The 24,176-nt window shown below is 57.5% G+C and overlaps 3 protein-coding genes across 4 annotated transcripts in view; 1 reads left to right on the top strand and 2 right to left on the bottom strand.

Annotated features, from left to right (window-relative positions):
• The window catches only part of SETD2 (SET domain containing 2, histone lysine methyltransferase), a 66,530-nt gene extending 54,741 nt beyond the window's left edge, over positions 1–11,789 (top strand). The window contains exons 16-21 of the mRNA XM_055806878.1: positions 394–528; positions 1,119–1,258; positions 4,083–4,194; positions 10,290–10,370; positions 10,584–10,685; positions 11,483–11,789. Coding sequence (XP_055662853.1) covers positions 394–528; positions 1,119–1,258; positions 4,083–4,194; positions 10,290–10,370; positions 10,584–10,685; positions 11,483–11,644 — 732 coding nt within the window. The 3' untranslated portion in view covers positions 11,645–11,789. The remainder of the gene's footprint in view (positions 1–393; positions 529–1,118; positions 1,259–4,082; positions 4,195–10,289; positions 10,371–10,583; positions 10,686–11,482) is intronic.
• A 1,861-nt stretch (positions 11,790–13,650) lies between these two features.
• LOC114012134 (death domain-containing membrane protein NRADD-like) lies at positions 13,651–17,570 on the bottom strand. The gene is given in 6 exon segments (XM_055804686.1): positions 13,651–13,893; positions 13,895–14,055; positions 14,584–14,723; positions 14,796–14,964; positions 16,217–16,339; positions 17,186–17,570. Coding segments are annotated over 5 exon segments (708 nt in total). The 5' UTR covers positions 16,314–16,339; positions 17,186–17,570; the 3' UTR covers positions 13,651–13,752.
• Positions 17,571–17,718: 148 nt separating this feature from the next.
• Positions 17,719–23,596, bottom strand: LOC101913805 (D-threo-3-hydroxyaspartate dehydratase-like). 2 transcript variants are annotated; one of them, XM_055804684.1, is made up of 8 exons: positions 23,345–23,596; positions 22,025–22,180; positions 21,353–21,633; positions 20,418–20,604; positions 19,064–19,185; positions 18,774–18,963; positions 18,600–18,705; positions 17,719–18,496 (listed from the first exon to the last, which is right to left on the bottom strand). In XM_055804684.1, the coding sequence occupies exons 1-8, from the start codon at positions 23,362–23,364 to the stop codon at positions 18,407–18,409; spliced, it is 1,152 nt and encodes a 383-aa protein (XP_055660659.1). In that variant the 5' UTR covers positions 23,365–23,596; the 3' UTR covers positions 17,719–18,406. The 2 variants fall into 2 exon arrangements, with proteins under 2 accessions (XP_055660659.1, XP_055660660.1); XM_055804685.1 differs by having other exon boundaries at positions 21,353–21,444; positions 23,345–23,594.
• Between the last annotated feature and the right edge of the window lie 580 nt (positions 23,597–24,176).

The raw sequence follows: 24,176 nt of genomic DNA, 5'->3' as shown, positions 1-24,176 counted from the left end.
GTTTTCTCTGAATTACATGTCCCCTTCCATCAGGCTCAGTCTGGAGCTCCAAATGACTATGCTTAAAGTGGTTTCTCCTTGTGCTTTGTCTTCATTAACAAGGATATTGGTATTCAGCATCTTGCCGATGCCTAGTTCTTCCAAAAACCGAGACATAGGCAATTGTATGACTCCGGGGACAGCAAATCGGCCAAGATTGTTTGCTTGAACCCCGCCTCAGTCAGTGGTTATTGCTGTTTGGTTTGGATGTTATCTTCTACTAGTCCTCGATGACTGTAATCCTCTTTTGGCCTCCATGATTTGATTCCCAGTAAGGGAAACTGTACTGTGTCCTCCAGTGAAGGGCTTTTTGCTAAAGCAAGCTGACTTGTGATTCTCTGTGCTCCATTTCAGAGTTATGCCCAGCCAGGTCTCCAGTACATCCAAGGCCAACAGATTTACACAGCTCATCCGCAGGGAGTCATTGTGCAGCCACCGACAGCAGTAACTACAATTGTCACAGCTGGGCAGCCTCAGCCCATCCAGCAGGTAAGGCTTGGTGGGTCAGACGGGATGGGGAGTGTTCATCTGCATCTGCTTTGGGTTTGCGTGATTCCCCGTGGCTTCTGGATGCTGTGAAAGCATTGGTGGTACCAGCCAGAGGACTTTCATATGCAGCAGCATGCTGGTATCCTTCAGGATGCTGCTTTTCAGGCTGGATGTGTGCATCGGATGTGTTTTGGTGGGATTTGAGCCCAGATCTTGTGTTCAGGGCTTTCTGCCGGCACATCTGAGAAGGCTGCATATGGGTGGGTGTGTAGGAACTCCATGACTGCTTTTGCTGCTGAAGCCTCTCCATCAGAAATGGTGGCTTTGGCATCCACTACAGAGGATTTAAGAGCAGGGGTGGTAAAGCGGCTGTATTGCAGGCTCAGGGTGTGGTTGAGTGGGTGCTTGGGGTATCTGATGAAGAACTAGGGGAAGATCCTGTCCCCTACTTCTTGGGCCAACACTAATGTAATTTTTAAGTTTTACCTTCACCAAAGTCATTGTCATGGGGGGAAGAGGTGTCAGGGTTGCCCTGGGCACTCTCACGACCGCTCACGTCTTTCTCTACACCTGTTCTGTGCTATTTTCAGCCAGAGCTTGTGGTGACCAATAACCTCCTGGACTTGCCTCCACCATCCCCTCCAAAACCCAAAACAATTGTCCTGCCACCTAACTGGAAAACAGCCCGAGATCCAGAGGGGAAGATCTACTACTACCACGTGGTAACAAGGTAAGCATGATAACGAGGTGAGCGTGGTAACAAAGTGGGCGTGATGGCTGCATCAGGGCTGGAGTTTGATGGCTCAAGTGAAGGAATTGGGTGGAAGAGAAATGCATGTTCAGCCCTCAGAGTCTCATTAGGCACTGCAAAGCCTGTACCCAGCAGGGTGCTGCTCATAAGCTGGGTGGGTGGGAGGCTGAGATTGCTCAAAACCTCTCCTTCACCCCCGAAAATGTGGCCCAGGGATGGAGCCCTGTTTTCTGCAAGCAGAAGTGCAGTGATAGCACTCGATTTCCTTGTGAACAGTGACTCCAGCCGTGCATTGAGTTGTAACCCGCTGTGATAACACGGTGGTGAGGAGCTCCACTTCTGACGATCTGATTGCAAAAAAATAAAAATCTCATCAAAGCAACGTATTTCTCCCCAGCATCTTAGTCAAGTCGGATTTAAATCCTTTGACACGTTCATCGCTCTGCCTGAATATGAGGTGCCCCACGTGGTGCTGAAATAGCAGCAGAATTAACAGGTAGAGAGAGACCGCGTCTGCCCTTCATGCTCTGAAACATCCATGGGGCTCTGACGGCAGTGCCAGGCAGATAACCCCGCTCTGTGGAGGTTTAACGTGTGTGCGAGCGTTGCAGCGGGTGTACTGAATATGAGGTGCCCCACGTGGTGCTGAAATAGCAGCAGAATTAACAGGTAGAGAGAGACCGCGTCTGCCCTTCATGCTCTGAAACATCCATGGGGCTCTGACGGCAGTGCCAGGCAGATAACCCCGCTCTGTGGAGGTTTAACGTGTGTGCGAGCGTTGCAGCGGGTGTACTGTATGAACAGGAGGTCTTTGATGCCTCAGGGATCCGCTGGGATCCGCGGCATGTGGCATCAAAGGGTTTGTCTTCTCACCCTCGTTTTTTCTGCCTTCAGACCTCTGGTCTGTTCTAAAGCAAGAAATAGTTTCCCAGTGTTTTCCTCACACCTTTGTGATCAGTTTTGGAAGGTACCAAGTTTTTTGATCATTACCTATGAATTCATATAAAATTTATATCATGGATTTTAGACTTACGAAAACAATTATTATTTTTTTTTAACTTTCAAACTCCATGTGAGGTCTCTGTGGGGATCCACCTCTCTAAAAGGTTACACCTGAGTATTTTGTTACATGTCCTGACTGTCTTGATATCAGTTACTGTTACTTGCACACATTTCTTTGCATCAGTTGACCTTTTCAGTCCCCTGTTTGGACTTCTTTCGCTGCCTTACACATCCAGAGTTGCACCAACAGCAGAGCAGGAGAGCTTCAAACCCCAGGAAGGAAAAGAAAACAGCCGAGCAGGAATTCGTGATTTGTGCTGTGGTTTGGAAGTCTTGCAATGAGACGAAGAGACGCAGCTGAGCCTTCCCCCTTGGCAAGGAATGCCTCTTCTGTGCATCTTCTGCAACTACATGAGAAGCCACTAATTGAATATAATTAATCTTGAACTTTTTCAAGGAACACATGCTGGAAGATTTCTTTCAGTTCTTCTTTTAACTGTGTATCTTCCAACAGAATGGGGCCAATACAGGAAAGGAAATCTTACTTGTTAGGTCTTCTTATTTAAATATTTTGTTCTACTTGGCAATCAAATTAATAGTGGTCCAAGCTCAGGGATATTCAGCAGTATCTGGAGAATCAAGTAGCATGGTGAAGCACGTGGGGGCTTGTTGAAATAAGACTTTCATGCTTCCCCCTAGCATGTCCTGAAAAGTAAAAAGCCCTGAAGTGGGACAGGGTTTCTGATACAGGTCAGAAACCTCCAGAAATTCAAACCAGCGGCTTCTTTTGATGCAGGCTTTCAGGATTTCTTTGTATTGAGCTGAAGAGCACACATCCTGGCTTCACACAAGAGTCAAGAGATGGCAAATAGTTGCCATGTTAGGTCACCTCCAAATCTAATGAGGTCTGGGGAGCTGTCCTTTGCATCCCTCTTGTTTAGCCTGTTTGTGACTGAGTCCTCTCACCTGATGGAGAGTCCCATACTTGCCCTAGTCCTGCAAAGGCAGCGGTCTGTCCTCTTGGCCCTGATTTCTCCTAGTTGTGTTCCTCCCCTGGTCAATGGTGTTTCCTCCCTGGCACTGTCCTGTATTTGCCCTTGGATGCTGATGGCTTCCCACTCCCCTCTTCCAGCCTTGCGGAAATGCAGACCAGTTCTTCCCATCCTTCCCTGGTTTGAGCACAGCGGGGCTCTTCTCTGAGCATTGGCCTGACAAGCCCATGCAGGCTCTGGTGGCTTCTTCCCATGTGCAGTGAGCCAAGCAGAGCTCTAGCCCTGTGTTTAGCCTCTTCTAGTGTATGGATGAGATGAGCCTCGTGGCATCCCTTCAAGCTCTTGCTCCTTCCTGTGGCCTTTCTCAGGATCTTTGATCTGCGTCCTTTCCTCGATGAGATACCTGTGGCTGAGCACTTGGCTTTGAGGTGTCTAGGGCTGACCCTCACTCTGCATGAAACAGCACCTTCCCCAGCCACTCCGCTGTGATTGCTCCCATCTTTCCACGCCAGAATCACTGACCTTCTTTATTTCATGCCTGGGATAAACTTCCCTTAATCCCACGTTGAGTGTCAGCAGTGATGGGAAGTGTGAATTCCCTTTTTTGAGTTCTTGCTTGGCTGTAGCCTTCTCCGACTTAGAAGCCTACTCAAACTCATGAACAGCAAGATAGGGCCATGCATTACACCCGTGTTAAGGGTTTTGGTGGTCAGTGCAGACCAGGTGTTCCTGCTGATGGGACAATCGATAAGCAGGTACTAATTATTTTTAAGAGGGTGATGGTCCTCTGTCTCTCTGTCTTCCTCCAGGCAAACCCAGTGGGACCCTCCTACCTGGGACAGCCCAGGGGACGATGCCAGCCTTGAACATGAAGCTGAAATGGACCTCGGGACCCCAACATATGATGAAAACCCCATGAAGGTAAGTGTGGGGTCAGCAAGGGAAACCGCTTAACATCTCTGGCAGACCACACGGATAATCTTGTCCTTCAGGGCAGGAGCAGTGAACGCCAGGGCTGTTGCTGAGGTCGGTATGGACTTGGGGGAATGACAGTGACCCAAGATATGCTGTAGTGGCTGTACTGACCATAGGACCACTCTTTTTGTGCTTTTTAATAGTGGTAGGGGATTAACAGAGTTAAGTTGTTCTTTTCTTGCCACTCTGGAACACCTGATGAAATATGCTGTGCTGCCTGGTAGCTGCTGAAGAGCAGCTTCCCCTTGTTGCTGCCAGGTTTAGCCCTGGTGACAAATACTCAAGCAGAGATTTTTGTGATGCTCTCACCTCCTCGTCCTTCTGGGTGCTGGCTTGGTAAAGACCCCAGTGTACCTTTGTTTACCTCTCGAGCTGTGCTGACCGCGGCTTGGATGAACACAGGCTTTCTGGGGGCGGCTGGTGTTCTGCCCTGGATGCCAAGCATTACTGCAGCCTCATGTGTGGAGATGACCTTATAACTGGCCAAAAAAAGGGGGCAGGAAGGGGGATATCACTGAAATAGGAAAAACTAAGTGTGGCAGTAGAAGAGCTGGGAGCTCTGTGTTGCTTCCACCACCAGCTGCCTTTCTGCTTTCCTGGTGAATGCTGCAGAATCTCCACCGCTCCTGCTGTCAAAGGTTGATGCCTGTGAGGATGGAGCTGCTCTCCAAATGGGACTTGATTTTCAGTTAGGTCCCTCTGTGGCCACAGCCACCTCAGCGTTCTGTGGGAGGGGACTTGGCTGAGCCCCCCTGGGGATATGTCTGCCATCGGTGTGTGTTTCCAGCTCTGCCAGCTCTTGCAAAGCAGGGAGGGCAGAGTCCAAGCAGCAGCTGCTGAGCCCCTGTAGATAAATCACCCTGTATACCTTCCTGATTCTCTAAAAAGAAGAGAGGAGAGCTGCAGGGAGAAAGGTTTGATGGGTTATAACTCTTCAGGAGCAATTCTCTCGATGCTTGGGTGATGCCCACATACCCGGTACTAATTTTGCTGTAGGTACTGAAGGTGTTGTCTGTCCTGCAGTGCCCAGGAACATCCCAATGTGCTGCGATCACATTTCGCATGTGTTTCACAGGATCCCAAGTGTTAACCCAATCCCTGTCACACCCCTTGAGTACTTCAGCCGGGATTCCTGGCGAGTTCAGTTAAACTGTATTATTTACAAATGTTTCTCTCCCTGTGAAAAAAGTTAATTAGAAAATTCACTAAGACCTGGCACAAACTGCTCAGCCAGGGAGTCTTTACTTCTGCAGAGGAATCCAGAAAAGCTTTTTAAATGATATTTTGTGCCTGGGTCAGCATCATGGGTACCCTGCTGGCATCCCCTGTGGTTCTGGTTGGATCCTCAGTGGGCAAAGGAGCAAATAATCATGGCACTGGGAGGATTCATAAACACACAAGTGTCCTGGGCTCACTGGGGCTCACTGGATCCCTTAGGTGAGCTACAGGTTCAGTACCATGCAGCGACCTTGTGCTGCTCTGGCTGAGAACTCCCTTTATTGTGCTCAGCAAAAACATAAAAACTGACCTCGTGCAGCTTTGTGAACATTCCAGATGACTCAGGCTGAAAGAAAAATATTTCTAATTTGCCCGTTTTCTACAGCGCGTTGGGCTTGGATGGGAAGGGCTTGCCCTGTGTTTGCCTTGGGTTGATCCCAGTTCATCTGCGCTTGCATGTTGCTTCTGGATTCGGGTTGCAGATTGCTGTTGAAGGATACCGGCATGCAGAGCGAGACGCGAGAACCTATTTATCAAACAGACCTTCATTTTAGGCTTTAAGGCGAGGTTTGTTCATCTGGAATAGCCATAAACTGCATCCCCATGGAGGGTTTGCTGCTCTAGCTGTATGAGGTAAGGCTTAGTGGTGTGGACCAGTCTGGAGATAGAGAAACGTCCTTGTAATGAGAATGAGATGCTGAGAAGAAGGTTGGGCTCTTCTGATATAGTTGTGCTGGTGCTTTGCACCCCGGGAGTCTTTTCCCCATGGACTGAGGGTCTCGGTGGTGCCTGCGACTGCAGAGGGAACAGCTAGGAAAGATGCTTCTGTAAATGCGGGCAGGCATTTACATGCCAGATTCAAAACCTCTGGGATAAAAGAGATGCCGAGGACTGGGGTGATGCTTGACAGGCTTCACCTCAGAGCAGACATGAGCTGGCTGTTTCTGCCGGTTTTCAGTGCTCACTCAAACCCCAAAAGCCCTATTTTCAAGTGCAAAACTTCTCTGAAGCCATCAATACCTCGTTCCTAAATTAATAGCGGCCATGCAGCTTTGGCTGACCTTACGGTGATGTGGTTCTTACTCACTTTAGAGCTTTAAATCTTTTTCTTCTTGGCCAGGATGGCCTGAAGGTTGGGTTTTTCCCGGTCATGGAAATAACATTGAATTCCCCCATGGTCATAGCTCGCTCACCACCGCCTCCATAGTGATGCTTCCACCCTGAAATTGTAACCACATTCCTTGGATTTTTTTACCCTCCTCCTCCCCACCCTGCACCTTTTCCAAGAGGGATTAAACCCGCTGGCATCACGGCTCTGGCCATCCAACAGCTGCTGTGCTATTCCTGGTGTTCCCCAGCCACGAGGCACCGCTCGTCCTGGCGAAACACTTGCATCGGCAGCGACTGGGGTATTTTATTTCCTCCGGAGTGTGTTCAACATGCTTCGGAGCATCATCTGCTCCCTTCCTGATACCCTCAAAGTCCCGGCATGGCTGCTGTTGCTGTGGCTGGTGTCAGCAGTGGGTGAGGTTGCCTGGGGCTCGCACACCAGTATAGTGATTTTGATGGAAAGGCATTCGAAGCCACGCTTGCTATTTCCCTTTAAAGCACATTTTTAAACCTGCTTTTCCCCTTGGAAGAGGGGTTTCATGAGAGAGTGGCCTGGCAGAGTGCTCAGGGAGGCTGGCACTGGCATGGGGCTGGATGCCAAAGTTTTGGTGTTCTTTTAAGATGGAAAAAGCCCAGATTTATTGCACGGATGTGTTTGTGTCTCTGCTTATTGGTACCCTGCGGAGAGCATGGAAAAGCCAGTATCGGTGGAGCAGATTCCAGCAGCCTTATCCCATGCTGCTGGAGGATTTTGTTGTCCCCCCTGCACAGGCTCCTCCGAATTTCCCAGCGCATTTGGCTTCTTGCTCCCCTCCCACCATCACCCCATCCCAGGCTGATTTTCCCCTAACAGCATCTGCTGGCTTCTCCATCCTCACCTCTTCTCTGGAGGGTTTTTGCATAAAGCAGCAAGGCTGATAAATGTGAATACCACCATTTTGGGGGTCTTTTCCTGTGTTACAGGTTTCCTGGCAGGCAGCATGGCTTTGAATTACAGGAGCATTTTGGAGGAGCTATGGGGGAAGCGCTGTGGTCATGTCAATGCAGGCTAAAGCCCTTTGATAAGGAAGTTTTAATGTTAAAGATTAATTTTAACATGAGGAGAAATCAGCATCTTTGCACAAGTAGTAGCTTAGAAATACAGTTTCTGTGTCTACTCATTTTTCCCCTACAAATTTTGGCACTGGTTTTCCCCCCACTCTGCATGCTGTGGCCGAGAGGAGCAGGATTTCACATGAGCTGCCAGGCGGTGCTGGTTGCCTGGTGCTGGCAGCACTGCCTATGCTGGGGCAGCAGCTTGGTGGGCATCTGGTGTTTGGCCTGTCCTTGCTCCGGTCCCCAAAAAGTGCCATTTTCCCCCTTCCAAGTCACCCCCACAGCCCAGGTGGCTCCCACGGTCGGGGGGGAAGCGATGGAGCTCAAAATCCCAGGAGCATTTAGCCCCAGGCTTAACCCGACCAGGTAAGCTTTATTTTTGCATTTACTTCCTTTACACATTTATTTACACACCTCTTTATTTGGTATTTACAGCGCTTCCCTGCAAACTCCAGACCTGTCCTTGGCTCTACTGGGGCAAGCTAATTAGCGCTGATAGTTTATGACATCCTCTGAGGGCTATGTTAAAATCCTGTTGTTACCAAACTGACCCATGTAGAAAATACTCCTTTCTTGTGCGGGCTCGGGGAATTAAGAGGAATTGGGGTGTGCTGGAGATGCTGGGGTGGTGGTGGTGGAGAAGGGCTTGGTGATGGAAGGTGGCAGGGCTTGGTGACACCATGGTGCCGGAGCCGCGCCGGGAGCCAGCAGGGAGCCATCTGCTCCCCATCACTGGCCTTTTGATGTCAGTCCCTGAGCTGTGGGCAGGGAGCGGTGAGCTTTGATGTGCGGCCAGCCCAGAGACGCACCAGCGCTTGCTCGGGACAGCCCCCAGCCATAAAACTTCCCTGTGGGGGGCTGATCTAAGTCCCACTTCGCTTTGCTTATGGGATTTTGCAGCTCTGCCCTCCAGCCTCGGCCAGGCGTGTCTGTGGGGTTTGAAAGGGATGGGATGGCTCCTGCTTTTTCCAGTGTTCAATACTTCAAAAAACTGAGTTTTTTTAATTAAAAGAAATAGCAGGGCACTTCTAAAGAGCAGAAGGAGAGGGCAGATCTCCCTCCAGCTTTGCAAGCCTTTAACAAGCCTTTTTGCGCTCCCCATCTTTAAAATCCAAGTTGTGATAACTCGCGGTACCCAAACCTCTCCTGATAAAGCACTGAAGGAGAGATGCGGCTGTTTGCTCTCTTAGACTCTGAGGAGGTCACAGGCCTTGAAGGCAAAGCCCATAGGGATGGGTGGGAGTGCGGGGGAGGTAGGTGTTGAGCTGGTGGTGAAGGGATGCAGTGGGTGCAGTTTCTACTCTGTTAATATCAGCAACAAATTAGATCAGCTGGTGCTTGTGCTCTGTGGGATTAGTACTTAGGGGAACAGCCAGAAATTCCTATAGAATTCCCTTTATCCTTCAGTGATCACCTGTAGCTAAAGAGAACCTGTTGTAAACGCTCACCAGTGGGGTCCCAGCCCTCGCAGTGCTTTCAGCATGAGGGCTGATGGCGTGCCAGTGTGCCGGCACACTGGGCAGGCGGCTCCAGCAGGGACGGTTCTGCCGCAGTCGGTAGCTGCCACCGAGCGCCTGGTTTAATGGGCTGAGTAAACGAGCTTGGCTCAAACAGCCGCCAGAGCAAGGCTGGGACAGTGCCCCCCCTGACCCGGGGGTCCAGCCGTGCTGGGTCCATCCCTGTGAGTCATCGTTGTGCTGGTGATAAGGCTTGGACATGGGTGAAATAAATGGGGAGGGGGGAACCTCAGCTTTCTTCCTGCCTCACCTCCAGCTAAAGACCCCACTGCAGGGCTGGCCCTCCCCTCCAAACCAGCCTGACTTCCCCAGGACCAGCTCATGCCCTTTTTCCAGCTTTTTTTCCAAAGAAAATGAGCAAGGAGTGGTTCCATGCCTCCCCAGGAGCTGTGCCTTCCCAGCCCAGCAGTGTGGCTGGAGTGTGCCAGCAAGTGTGCCCGGATCAGACTGGGAAGCACTCTGGAACTGGGCTGAGGAGTGTGCTGGGATCAGACTGGGAAGCCCTCTGGAATTGGGCTGGAGAGTGTCCCAGGACCAGGCTGGGAAGCACTGGGGGAGCACACCAGGACTGGGCTAGGAAGTGTGCCAGGGTCAGGGTGGGGAACGTGCCAGTGCTGGGCTGGGAAGCTCACCAGGATGAGGTTGGGAAGCGTGGCGGGATTGGGGTGAGGAGCATGCTGGCATCAGGCTGGGAAGCACACTGGCACTGGGCTGGGAAGTGCTGGGACCAGCCTGGGGAGTGTGCCTGGTTTGGGGTGGGGAGCGTGCCGGTGTTGGGCTGGGAAGCATTCCAGCACTGGGCTCGGAAGCGCACTGGGAGCAGGCTGAGAAGGCTGGTGGGATTGGGGTGGGGAGTGCACCAGGCCTGGGCTGGGAAGCTTGCCAGGACCAGGCTGGGGAGCGTGCCAGCATCAGGCTGGGAATTCCGCTCACCGGGACTGGGCTAAGTGTGCTGGCACTGGGCTGGGAAGTGTGCGCTGCCCACCTGGCTGTAGGACAGGGCTGGGTGGTGGGACTGCTGTCCCCAAGGTGGGGACAGGGACTGAGCAAGGGATCACCCCAGGGAGCATACAGCATCCTTTTTTTCCCCCCTCTCTCCAGTCTTCCAAGAAGCCCAAGACAGCGGAAGCAGACACGTCCAGCGAGCTGGCCAAGAAGAGCAAGGAAGTGTTCAGGAAAGAAGTGAGTTTCCCCAGTGCCCTGCGGGGTTTTTCACTGTCCCACCCCAGTGACATGTCCGAGGGGGACACTGGTGTGGGGTGCTGGGGCTCATTGTCCCACGCAGGTGACACTGTCATGGGGCACCCGCTGCTCGGGGTGCTGGGGTGCCCCTGGGAAGGGGTGGCGGGGCTGGTGAGCGAGGGCAGGGCTGGATCTGGGTCTCCTCTCCCGCAGATGTCGCAGTTCATAGTGCAGTGCCTGAACCCCTACCGCAAACCCGACTGCAAGGTGGGGCGCATCACCACCACGGAGGACTTCAAACACCTGGCACGCAAGGTGACAGCGGTGGCACGGCTGGGGACATCCCCTCTGGACCCGGGGAAGGGGGGACTGCAGCGCCCCGGCTGCCGGCTCAGATGGGGCAGAGAAAGGGCAATCTTGGGGGAACAAGAGCTGGTCCGTGGGGAATCGCAGCAAATAGTGGGGGAGTAATTGGGGAATAAGAGCAAAATTGTTTGGGGAATATTTGGGAAAAAATAGCAAAATAGCTTGGGAAGTAGTTGAGGAATAATAGGGAGTATTTGGGGAGTAAAAGCAAAACAGCTTGGGAAGTAGTTGGGAAGTGACAGCAAATACTGGGGCTGTTTGGGGAATAATAGTAAATATTTGGGAAATAGGAACAAAAATAGCTTGGGTAATAGTTGGGCTATAATAGCAAATATTTGGGGAATAATAGCAAATATTTGGGGAATGGTAGCAAATAGTTGGGGAATAATAGCAAAATTGTTTGGGGAATAATAGGAAATAGTTGGGGGAAAATGGCAAATCTTTGGGGAATTATAGCAAAACAGCTTAGGAAATAGCTGGGGAATAATAATAGCCAATATTTGGGGAATGTTTGGGGAATAACAGGAAGTATTTGGGGAATATTTAAGCAATAACAGGAAAATAGCTTTGGGAGTATTTGGGAATAACAGCAAAATAGCTTGGGGAATATTTGGGGAGTAATAGCAGGTATTAGGGGAACAATAGCAAGGATTTGGGGAATAATAGCAAAATAGCTTGGAGAATCCCCAAGACTGAGAATACTGGGAATAATGGTGGGTATTCCTGGCCGCACCTGTCCCCTGCAGCTGACTCATGGCGTCATGAACAAGGAGCTGAAATACTGCAAGAACCCGGAGGATCTGGAGTGCAACGAGAACGTGAAGCACAAGACGAAGGAGTACATCAAGAAGTACATGCAGAAATTTGGGGCCATCTACAAACCCAAAGAGGACACGGACCTGGAGTAACCCCCACCACCACCCCAGCGATGCCGGGTGCAGCCAAACCTTGGAATACCAGGATTCGCGGTTTTAAACCACCAACCTGTGAATTTATTATTTTTTTTAAAAAAAAAAAGGAAAAAAAAAAAAAGAAAATAAACTTTGTTCCTTATGGCGTGAGGCGGTTTGTGCTGCCGGGGCAATGCAGAGGAAAACCCGGGCTGTGCGACGCGAGGCTTCGCCGGCTGCCCCCCCGCGGTGCTGGCGGTGTGCACCCCCCGTGTGTCACCAAGCTCTGTATTATATTTTAACATATATGTGAATATATTGATAATTTGGGGTTTTTTTGTTTTGTTCTTTTTTTTTTTTTTTTTTTCTTTTAGCCCAAGTTGTGTCGATACCACGGGAACAATTTGTAAGGATAGTTTTGGGGTTATTGTTTTTTCTTCCCCCCCCACCCACCCCCGGTTGTTTCCTTGGTTTTATTTTTGGTTCTGCGAGGTTTAATCTGTTTCCATGTAAATATTGCAGAGCGGGGCTGCCCCTGGATTTCTGGCAGGCCTCATGCTATGTTGATAAGATTGATTTTACTGCTTAAATCATTTTACTTTATCCAATTTTTACGGAACTTTTTATGTAAAAAAAAAAAAAAAGAAAAAAAATAATAAAAAGAAAAATGAGAAAAAATCAACACTGGACCTGGCCCCGAAAGAGGTTTGGCAGGGCCAGGGGGGTGGCCGAGGGGACCTGGTGGTGGCACTGGTAGAGACACGGTGGCCTGGCACGTTGGCCCGTCCCCTCTCGCTTGGGGACCCCCTGTCACTCGGCATCCTCATGAGCCCTGAACCTCTGTGGGGCGGGTGTTGGGGTGCCTACGCATGTTTTGGGGTTAAACTGGTTCTTTTCCATCATGCAGTGTCCCCCCGTGCCACCTGCCTTGGGGTCTTTTGGGGAGTCCCCCACCCACCCAGGGCCACCCACACCCCCCTGAGGTCCTTATGGGGATGGGTGTGGGACGTGCGTGGGGACACACGGATGCCTGGGGACACGCTTGTGGGAGGACACATGGACACCTGAGGACACACATCCCAGTGATGCTCTTGGGGACGCACATGGATGCCTGTGGACACATGTCCCCATGAAAGTGCTTGTGGGGTGACACAGACACCTGAGGGGACATATTCTGGGACACAGACATCTGGGGACAGACACCCTGGGGACGCACAGACATGCACATCTTGGTAACATGGACACCCAAAGTCACACATCCCAGGGACACACACTTGTGGGGACACATGGACACCCGAGGACACACATCTCGGGGACACCCAAGGACACACATTTTGGAGACACATGAACACCCAAGGGCACATGTCCTGATGACACATGGACACTTGAGGACACATCCCAGGGATACGCACTTATGGGGACACATGGACACCCACGGTCACACATCCCAGGGAGATGTGCTTCTGGGGACACACAGACACCCAGGGACACTCATCTTGGTAACAGGGACACCTGAGGATGTGTGTCCTGGTGGCACATGGAAACCCAAAGACACACATCCTGGTGACACGCACTTGTGGGCACACAACCTGGGGAAACATGCTTGTGGAGATACACGAACACCCAAGGACACACGTCTTGGTGATACATGGACACCCAAGGACACGGATCACAGGGACGTGTGTTCTGGTGACACATGGACACCCAAGGACACAGATCGTGGGGACACATGGCCACCCAGGGACACACGGCCACCCAGGGACACACAGTACTGGTGACACAGACACCCGAGGACACAGATCATGGGGACACATGGACACCCAGGGACATGTAGTTCTGGTGACAATGTGCGTGGGGACACATGGACACCCAGGGACATGTGGTTCTGGTGACACAGACACCTGAGGACACAGATTGTGGGGATACATGGACACCCAGGGACACATGCCCTGGTGACACACGTGTGGGGACACCCCTGGGACACGCGGTTCTGGTGACACAGACACCTGAGGACACGCCCCTGGTGACACATGATGACACGTTTAATGCCCCCCAGCACACCCTCGCTTTACAGAGGCACGATGCAGTGGGGCGCGGGCAGCGAGCCCCCCAGGGGGCCGTGGCGGTCACAGGGCAGAGGTGGCGTCCCCGGGTGCCACCAAGCGCCGCGCAGCGTCGTGGCGGCCGATGGCGGCAAGGGCCTGGCACAAGGCCTCCGGCGTGGCGCCCTCGGCCCCGGCCCAGGCGCTGAGCAGGGCGCGGGCGGGGCGCCCGGCTGCGGGCGAAGGCGCCGATGGCGTCGGGCCCGAAGCCCAGGCGAGCGGCCAGGCCGCGCCAGTCGCCCCCGGGCCCGCCCCGCTCCAGCAGCCGCTCCAGCTCCTCCCGCCGCTGCGGCGGCACCGGGCCCTGCGCGGGGGCGGCCGGGGGCGCTGCGGGGGGCACGGTCGGCACCCGGCTGGGGGGGCTGGGCGCCCACCGGGCTGTGGGTGCTCCCCGACCCCCGCTGGGTGCTCCCCGGGGTGTCGGTGCCCCCCGACCCTCGTTTGGGCGTTATTTGGGCTGTGGGTGCTCCCCAACCCCCCTTTGGGTGCCCCCCGACCCCCCTTTGGGTGCTCTCTGGGCTGTGGGTGCTCCCCAACCCCCGTTTGGGTGCCCCCCGACCCCCGTTTGGGTGCCCCCCCGACCCCATCTGAGTGCTCCCCAACCCCATGTGGGCGCTTCCCAGGACACAGGTGACCCCAACCCCTTTTGGGTGCTCCCTGGCCATGGTGGCACCACCACACCCCCCCCCGGGTGCTCCCTAGAGCTCCCTGACCCACCAGGTCCCCAACCCACCAGGTCCCCAGGGACAGACGACCCCTGACACACACACCCCCCCCCCATCCTGATGACATCAGGGACATCCCCCTCCGCCCCCCCACGGACGCCCCAAGCACGTGGCAGGGGTGGGTGCTCACCGTGCTGGGGGGGCTCCTGAAGGCTGGGGGTGTCGAGGAAGACCCCGCTGTCACCCTGTAGCTTCTCGCCCTCAGGCACTGTCCCCACATCCCCTGCCCGTGCCTTGGCCAGCTGCTGCTTCTGCCTACACGTGTGCCAGCTGCCCCGGGACAGGGGTGTCACCCGGGGGGGCAGGGTGCTGCCCCCCCGCCCCGTGACCCCCCCTACCTACCACTTGAAGGCCACGTAGGCGAGGAGTCCCACCACCACGGCAGCCAGGAGGGAGCAGTAGACAGGGATGATGTCCTTGCCGCCGGCCTCGGGTGGCGGTGGCACCAAGGTGGGGGTGACACGGGGGTCCCCTGTCACTGGCTCCATGTCTGCGCCCTCCAGGTTCTCACCTGTAAGAATAAGGGGTGCCCCCCCCAAAAAAAAAAAGGTTAGAGGAGCCCTGGCTATTCTCCACCCTTGCCTCAGTTTCCCCTTGCAGATGGTTCGGGGGGAGGGGACCTTAAATATGTTGGGGTGGGGTGGGGGGTGTCCCCAATGCACCCCAATTTTCTGTGCCCCCCCTTCCATGGTGCACAGCACCCCAGAGCCACACGTGGGGAAACTGAGGCACAGCTGCCCCACCCCCCACCCCCACCCCAGTGAGCCCCCCCACTGTGCCCAGGAGGGGTAACAGCCGTGTCCCCCGGGTGCGCGGGGGGGGCTGAGTGGGGGAGGGGGGTGCTGGGGGGAGTGATGGGCGGTGTTGGGTGGGGGCAGTTCTGAGGGGCAGTATACTGGGTGTGGGTGGTGGGTGCTGGGGGGGCACTGGGTGGGAGGGGTTCTAAGGGGGTGCTGGGGGGAGAGTGGGTGCAGAGTGGGTGCTGTGTGGGTGCCGGGGGAGAGGGTACTCACTGTGGGTGTGGGGGGTGTGGGGGAGGGGGTACTCACTGTGGGTGCGGGGGGTGTGGGGGAGGGGGTACTCACTGTGGGTGTGGGGGGGGGTACTCACTGTGGGTGCGGGGGGTGCGGGGGAGGGGGGTACTCACTGTGGGTGCGGGGGAGGGGGTACTCACTGTGGGTGCGGGGGGTGCGGGGGGAGGGGGTACTCACTGTGGGTGCGGGGGGGGTACTCACTGTGGGTGTGGGGGGTGCGGGGGAGGGGGGTACTCACTGTGGGTGCGGGGGGGTGTGGGGGGGGTACTCACTGTGGGTGCGGGGGGTGTGGGGGAGGGGGGTACTCACTGTGGGTGCGGGGGGGGTACTCACTGTGGGTGCGGGGGGTGTGGGGGAGGGGGGTACTCACTGTGGGTGCGGGGGAGGGGGGTACTCACTGTGGGTGTGGGGGGTGCGGGGGAGGGGGGTACTCACTGTGGGTGTGGGGGAGGGGGTACTCACTGTGGGTGTGGGGGGGTGCGGGGGAGGGGGGTACTCACTGTGGGTGCGGGGGGTGTGGGGGAGGGGGGTACTCACTGTGGGTGCGGGGGGTGTGGGGGAGGGGGTACTCACTGTGGGTGCGGGGGGTGCGGGGGAGGGGGGTACTCACTGTGGGTGCGGGGGGTGTGGGGGAGGGGGTACTCACTGTGGGTGCGGGGGGGGGTACTCACTGTGGGTGCGGGGGGGGGTACTCACTGTGGGTGCGGGGGGTGCGGGGGGGGTACTCACTGTGGGTGCAGGGCTGGCAGTGGGTGTCAGCGCGGCCACAGGGCTCAGTGGTGCCGAAGCCGGCGGGGCAGGGGGTGCAGCACCCCCCCGCCGTCATCCTCCCGCTCCTGCAGCCCCCAGCCCCTGCGGCACAGCGGGGGCTGCCTCAGCTGCCCGGAGCCCCCACTGCCCCCCAAAACCGGCTGTTACCCCCGGGACCCCCAACTGCCCCTCCCGGGACACCCCAACTGCCCCCCAAGCCCCGCTGCGAAACCCCCGCCCCCCCCAACGGTCACCCCAAACCCTCACTGTGCCCCTCGCCCCCCCCCCCGCCCCCCAAACACCGCTGTGTAACCCTCGGGACCCCGAACTGCCCCCCCGGGACCCCCCAACTGTCCCCAAAGCCTGCTCTGCCCCCCCGGGACCCCGAACTGCCCCCCCGAGACCCCCAAGTGCCCCCTGGCCCGGGGCCCCCTGAGCTCCCGCTGCGGGGGGGGCGGGGGGGGGGGGGGGGGCGAGGGGAATAAAGGGAAAAGAAATAGCAAAAGCAATAATAAACTAAATAAAACGAAGAAAGCGAATAAACACAGGGTAAGCGAGTAGAACCAAAAAAGAAACATGAAATAAAATACATTGAAACGAAATAAACCGAAATAAAATGAAATGAAGGGAAATAAGGGGAAATGAAGGGAAATAAGGGGAAATGAAGGGAGATAAAAAGGGAAATAACGGGAAAAGTATGAAATAAAGTGAGATAGGATACGAACAGGATTAAAGAAAGTAAAATAAAATACAAATAAAATAAAATGAAAGAAAAATATATAAAAATGAAATAAACGAAAATAAGCCAAAATAAAATCAAATAAATCAAACCAAACTAAACCAAACTACAACAAAAAAAACCCAAAATAAAACAAAACAAAATAAAATAAAACTAAAACAAAACAAAACAAAACAAAATTAAACAAACCAAACCCGAATGACACACACGGCGCACAGCACCGCCCGCGCCCCCAGCCCGAGCGCAGCAGCCCGGGCGGGACAAAGGCGCCGCGGCGGGGCGGAGCGGGGGCAGCCGGGCCCCCCCGCCCCGGGCCGAGCCGCTCCGATCTGACCCGAACCGACCCGGCACCGCTCGGCCCCGCTCCGCCGCCGTTCGCCTCCGCTCGGTCCGGTCCGGCCGCGCTCGGCTCCGCTCGGCTGGGCTGGGCGCGGCCCGCCGCGGGACGGGACGGGTGGGGAGCTCCGCTATTGGCTGCGGGCGGGGCGGTGGGGCGGGGCTTATCGTGTAGCTCCGCCCCCCCCGGCTCGGCGGTGCCGGTGGTAGTGGAGGGGGGCGCTCCCGGGGGTCTCAAGTTCGCGTCCCGCCGCCGCTCCCCCGGCCCACACCGGCCCGACTGGGACTGGACTGGGCCAAACTGGGCCGGAGGGGGTCGCTTTCGCCCGGTCACGCTGCGACCGGAGGGACGGTGTTCCCCCCCTGCCGGTCCCCTCCCTGCCCCGGCGGCGAAAATGCCTGGAGGTGGGAGAAGCAGCTTTATTGGCTCCGGGATGGGTGCAGCACCCTGCAGGGGTGCGGGGGCAGCACTCCAGGTGGGTGCTGGCCCGGTGTGGTTGCAGGGTCTCCACATGGGTGCTGGACCCAGCGTGGCTGCGCAGTCCTGGCGTGGGTGCTGGACCCTGGCACAGGTGCAGCACCCCAGCGTGGGAGCGATGCCTCGGTGTGAGCACAGCACCCTGGTATGGGTGCAGGGGTTCGTGGGGTACAGCACCCCACCTGGATGCAGGTCCAGTGTGGTTGCAGGGTCTTAGCATGGGTCCAACACCCTGGCATGGGTGCAGGGTCTCCATATGGGTGCAGCACCCTGGCATGGATGCAGGACCGCGGTGTGGGTGCAGCACCCTGACATGGGTGCAGGACCCTAGCGTGGGTGCATGGCCTCAGCATGGGTGCAGGACCCCAGCATGGCTGCACAGTCTTGGCGTGGGTGCAGAGTCTCTGAGTGGGTGCGGCACCCCAGCACAGGTGGAGGGTCTTGGCATAGGTGCAAGACCTCGGTGCAGGCACAGGACCTTGGCGTGGGCACAGCACCCCAGCGTGGTTGCATGGCCTCGGAGTGGGTGCAGCACCCTAGCATGGACACAGGGTCTTGGCACAGGCGCAGGGTCTCGGTGTGGGCGCAGCACCCCGACAGCTCCCCGCTCTCCTCCCTACCAGCCGCGGACAGGGTGCCAGAGCTCCACCACCTTCCCCACGGCGTGGACGTAGTAGACGGGGTGCATGGCGGCGGTGGCACAGGCCTGCAGCGGGGAGGGGTGCTGAGCCGAGGGGCTGCGGCACGGTACAGCACAACACGACATGGTACCGCGTGGCACAGCGTGGCACAGCAGGGCGGGTACTCACATGGAAGGGGATGAGAGCCAAGACGCTGCCCAGCGGGAAGCGCTCAAAATCCAACTGTCCATTGATGGCTTCCACCTGGCCGTGCTCCTGCGTCAGTCCCACCAGCCTGCAGGGACATGGCATCACGTCCCCACCCATGTGTGTCCCCCCCCATGCCCCTGCCCTGGTGCCCACCTGAGCTGGGGGTGCCCCTCGATGGCGGCGCAGCCCATGGGCACCTGGTCGCGGCCGTGGAGGCTGAGGGCCGCCCACCCACAGTCCACCAGCAGCTGGTTGCGGTGCGGGTAGTGACCGATGACCCTGGTGAGGACACGGATGGCCACCTCCTCCAGGTGACAGGAACCCAGCAGGGTCTGCTGAAGGTCTGGGAGAAAAGGGTACTCAGCTCAGGTTTGGGGTGCAGCCCACCCTGGGGTGTGTGTCACACCATTGTTGGGGAATGGGGGGGGTCCCAATCCACTCACCATAGAAGAGGTAGTTGCCCGGGTGGAGCTCGGTGAGCTGGGCCATCTCCGGCACCGGGTGGCTGCAGGACGGTGTGGAGCCGATGGTGGCCTGGGGACATGACACCCCTGCCTGCCGCAGCCTGCCAGCACATGGGGACCCTCTGAGCATGGCACCCCAGGTACCATGGGAGCAGGACCAGAGGTGGGTCCCTCAACCTCAGACACCATGTGGAACAAGATCAGAGGTGGGTCCCTCACCCCAGGCACAATTCCTGCACAGGAGCAGGAGCAGAGGTGGATCCATCACTCCTGGGTGCTGCCGGAGCATGAGGAGGTGGGTCCATCACCCCTGGGCACCATGGAGATCAGGACCAGAGCTGATGCCTCAGGGAGTCCCAGATGTACCAGGAAGCCCCCCAAAATGTTTATGGAAGCCATCCAGATGTGGCAGACACCCCCCCGCAATGTGCCAGGAAGACCCAAAAATGTACTGTGGAGCCTGCCAGATGTGCCCAGATGCCAGCCAGATGCAATAGGGAGCCTCCTCAAACACTCAAGGCAGGTAACCCCCCCAGATATGCCAGAGCGCCCCTCCCGATGTGCCTGGGACCACCCCCAGATGTGGCCTGGCATCCCCAGATGTGCCTGAGATCCCCCCATATGAGCTGGAAATCTCCCCAGATGTGTTAAAACATCCACAAATGTTCCAAGGCACCCCCCCTCTGTGTCAGTGCACCCACAGATGTGCACAGGAGCCCCCCAGATGTGCCAGGGCACTCCCAGATATGCCTGGGACCCCCCCAGATGTGTTTGGAACTAGCCCCAGATGTGGCAGAGCTGCCCCCCCCAACTTTGGGGGTGGGGTGGGAGCTGGGAGGGCAGCAGGTTTCCTTGTGTGCCTCAGTTTCCCCATTGAGAAACAGGGCCACAACCAGCTGGGGTGGGGCTGGAGATCCCCAGGGACCATGTCCCTGAGCAGGGGTGTTGGGGGTCCCAAGGGACCCCAGTGCCCCCCCCTCCCCCCAGCAGGAACCATCCAGCAGCAATTCCCTCCAGGATGTAAAACCTCTCTGGGACAAAAGGGTGACAAAGTTGGGGAGGGGAACAATGACACAGGTCACAACCTGCCACCAAAGCCACATCAAAGTTGACCGGAACCACCAGCATCCTCCTCCAGCACCCCGGGGGGCTTTGTAGGGCCCCCTTTTATGGGGGTGATTTGCATTTACAACCAGCCACCGGGGTTTTATAGGCTGGGGGGAGGGGGGCACCTACACCCCATGGTGGTCAGCTTGACACACCCATTAAAAAAAAAAAAAAAAAAAAGAAAATTCCCTTAACCCTGCCCATGCCTGGGTTTGGGGACACTCACGCGGTGACGAAGTCGAGAACAGCGGTGGTGGTGGCCCGGGCGATGGATTGGATGGCTGGGACATCACGGCAGCCGTAGGTGTCCCCACAGTGAGCGTAGACCCCCACCAGTGTCACCTCCTCTGGAGCGTCCTGGGCGATGGCCCGTGCCAGCGCCATGGCAGCGGGGTCCGTGGGCCGCACGCCGGCTGCCAGCCAGGGGGACAGTCCAGGCATGGCTCAGGGGTGCTGGGGGGGCTCTGGGGGCCTGTGCTGGGGTGGGGTGGGGATGGGGGATTGTGGGGTGGGGGGATGTGGGGCATCACCCTCCATGGAGCACAGTGGGGGGGTAAGGAAGAGAAAATAGGGTTTCGGGAGGGGTGGGTGTCCCACCACGGGGGCTTTGGGGCACCTCTACCCCATGGCACATCCTTGAATAATGACTTTGGGGGGCAGGGGGTTAAATACCCCATCCTGATGGAGCTGCTGGGGGGACACGGGGCACCCCTCCCCACAGAGCAACCTTGAACAGTGACTTCTGGGGGGGTCTGCAATGCCCCATCCTGGTTGAGATCATGGACTGACATGGGGCATCCTTTGCTATGGAGCATCTTTGAAAAGTGACTTTGGGGGGGGGGGAGAGGGGTTTAGGTGCCCCATCCTGCTAGAGATGGTGGTTCTGGGGGCTTTGAGGGACGTGGGGCATCCCTACCCAATGGAACCTCCTCAAAGAATGACTTTGGAGGTGGGTGGGGGCTTCAAATGTCCTGTCCTGGTTGAGATGGTGGGGCTGGGGGGGGGCCATGGCACATCCCACCTCCCAGAGCATCCTGGGGTGAAAACACCCTTGGAGAAGACACGTGATGCCCCATCAATGCCTCCCCCCACCCCAACACACCCCAGGCGCTAGTGGGGTTTCACGGGGGGCTGCTTTTGGTGGGGCAGGGGGTCACCTACCCCTGCCATTCCCGCAGTCGAGCTTCAGCCAGACGAGCCAGCGCTTGCCGGGGGGCAGTGGGTGCTGGCGCAGGAGGGCCAGGGCCTGGGGGCTGTCGAGGAGGAGCTGGAAGGCCTGGAGGCGCTGGGCCAGGGCGGCACACTCCTCCAGCCGCCCCCCTGGCAGCGGGTAGGCGTAGAGGATGTCATCGAAGCCCCCCGCCGCGAAAAACCGGGCTTCGGCCAAGGTGGAGACCACGATGCCTCGGCGGGTGCCACCTGTTGCCAGCTCGGCACCTTCTCTGGGGGGGGGGTGGGGGTGAGGGGGTGATAGGGGGTGCTGAGTGGTGCTGGAGGGGATGGGGGGGATGTTGGGAGGGATACGGGGAGGATGCTGGGGGGAGGATGAGGGGTGCTGGGAAAGTTGCTGGAGGTATACTGGGGTACTGGAAGGATACTGGGGGTGAAGTTGGAAGGCATGGAGAAGGAAGGGGGATGCTTGGAAGGATGTTGGGAGGATGCCGGAGGAATGATGGGGGATGCTGAGGGGGTGCTGGGAGGATGCTGGGGGGATACTGGGAGGCTGCTGCTGTAGAAGGTGAGGGGTGCTAGGAGGATGCTGGGGGGCAGGTTGAGCAGTGCTGAGGGAGAGGATGGGGGATAGCGGTGGGGGGTTTTGAGGGGCACACTCACAGTGTCTTGTGGGTTTTGACATGGGGGCGCAGGCGGAGGCCAAGGGCCCGGCAGCGCTCCTGCATGCGCTCGGCATTGCGTCGCACTGTTGCCTGGTCCAGGGTCAACGCTGGGGTGGGCAGCTGCTCCAGGGGGGCTCCCAGCCACATGCTGCTGCTGTGGGGAGCAGACAGGGAGTGGGGGTGGGGGGTGGGATGGGGAGTGTGGGGGTGGGCTACCCTGCAGCCACTAAACACCCTAAACCTGTACCCCCCGTGCATCCCCCCAGAAAAAACCTGCACCCACCCTGGACTCATTTTGCATCCATGCCTACATCCAGCCCTGCACCCACCATGCACCCAATCTGCATCCCCCACCCCCCCAAACCTGCACCTGCCATGCACTTTCTCAAAAAACCCCATGCACCCACCTTGCACCCACCCTAGACTCATCCTGCACTCAAACTTGCACCCACACCTGCACCCACTGTCCCCCCAAACCTGTACCCCCATGCAGCCCTCGAAAAAAACCTGCTCCCACTCTGGAATCACCCTGCATCCATGCCTGCTCCCACCCACGTCCACCCTGCGCCCAGTCCAGCCCTGTGGGCACAGCGGTGGCTGCTGGGGATCCCTGTCCCCTGGCACTGCTGGGACCCAGCACCAAGGGGTGCTTTGGGTGGGGGTGTCCCCCCCTGCTGGGCACGACTCTGGGGTTCCCTTGGTCACAGCCAGACATGGGGACTGGGACAGCTGGGACTGGGACATTTGGGATGGGGACACCTGGGTCACCTTGGGCAAGGACACTGGGAACAAGGACAAGTGGGGCTTGGACACCTGGGACTGGAATATGTTGGACTGGGATATGTGGGACAGGGACACCTGGGACTGGGACACCTGGAACGGGGACACCTGAGTCCCCACAGGAATGGGACATGTGGGACTGGCGCACCTGGGATAAGGAAGTTTGGGACTGGGACAGCTGGGTCACCTGGGATAGGGAGACTGGGAACAGGGTCACCTGAGACTGGAACAGATGGGACAGGGACACTGCAAACAAGAACACTTGGGACTGGGACCTGTGGGAATGGGAAACTTGGGACTGGGACACCTGGGATAGGGAGACTGCGTACAGGGCCACCTGGGACAGGGATGCCTGCGACTGGGCCACCTGGGCCCAGGACATGGGGACAAGGACACCTGTCCAGGCGGGACGGGGTCACCCTGGCCCCCCAGCAGTGGGACCTCAGTGTCCCCACTAGCACCCGGGGCACCCACCAGCTGGCTGTCCGGGGCGGAGGTCCCGGTGGGCCCCCCAGCCCCCAGCCCTCCCCCTGCCCACCTGTCCGTCCGTCCATCCATCCCACCGTCCAGCGCTGCGGCTGCTCCCAGCTCCCAGCTCGGCTCGGGTGGCTCCGGTGGCCCCGCTGGTGCCCGCTCCACGTGATGACATGGGCACCAGCAGCCAGCCTTGGCCGGGGACAGAGGTCACCGCCGGCCTTGGGGCCTCCCCGGGGGTGGCAGGGGCAGGGGAGGACACGGCGCCTTGGCCGGGGACACTCAGCCTCCCCGGGACAGCATGGGGACAGCCTGCCAGATCCCTGGGGACAGTGGCCGGCTACAGAGCCCAGTGCCCGGCTACAGAGCCCAGTGCCCGCGGGGGGGTGGGGGGACAAGGAAGGCTGGCTGAGACCTTGCACGCTCGTGCTACATGTGCACAGGGCTGCAGAGACCCCCCGTGCTTGTGACACGTGGGTGGGCGGCTGCTGGGGTCTGGCACGTTCACGATATGTGGGCACAGGGCGGCCGAGAGCTGAGGCCACACGTGCTCGTGACACGTGCGCCCACGGCCGCTGAGAGCCCAGCTGCCCCGGGCTCGTGACACAGGGGTGCACGGCTGCTGAGACCCCCCCCTGCCTCGTGACATGCCAGCACCTGGCTGCTGAGACCACCCTACGCTCGTGACATGGGTGCACAGCTCCCGAGACATCCCACCCTCGTGACGTGTGGGTATGCAGCTACTGAGACCCCCCACGCTCGTGACATGTGGGCACAGGGTTGCTGAGACCCCCCCATGCTCCTGTCACACAGGCACAGGGTTGCTGAGACACCCCCCCCCCACTTGTGACATGTGATTTCCTGGCTCTTGAGGCCCCCCCCCAGTCCTAACACGT

This window comes from Falco peregrinus, chromosome 5 (assembly GCF_023634155.1).
Source record: "Falco peregrinus isolate bFalPer1 chromosome 5, bFalPer1.pri, whole genome shotgun sequence".
NCBI lineage: Eukaryota > Metazoa > Chordata > Aves > Falconiformes > Falconidae > Falco > Falco peregrinus.
This window is presented reverse-complemented; position numbering and strand designations above follow the sequence as displayed.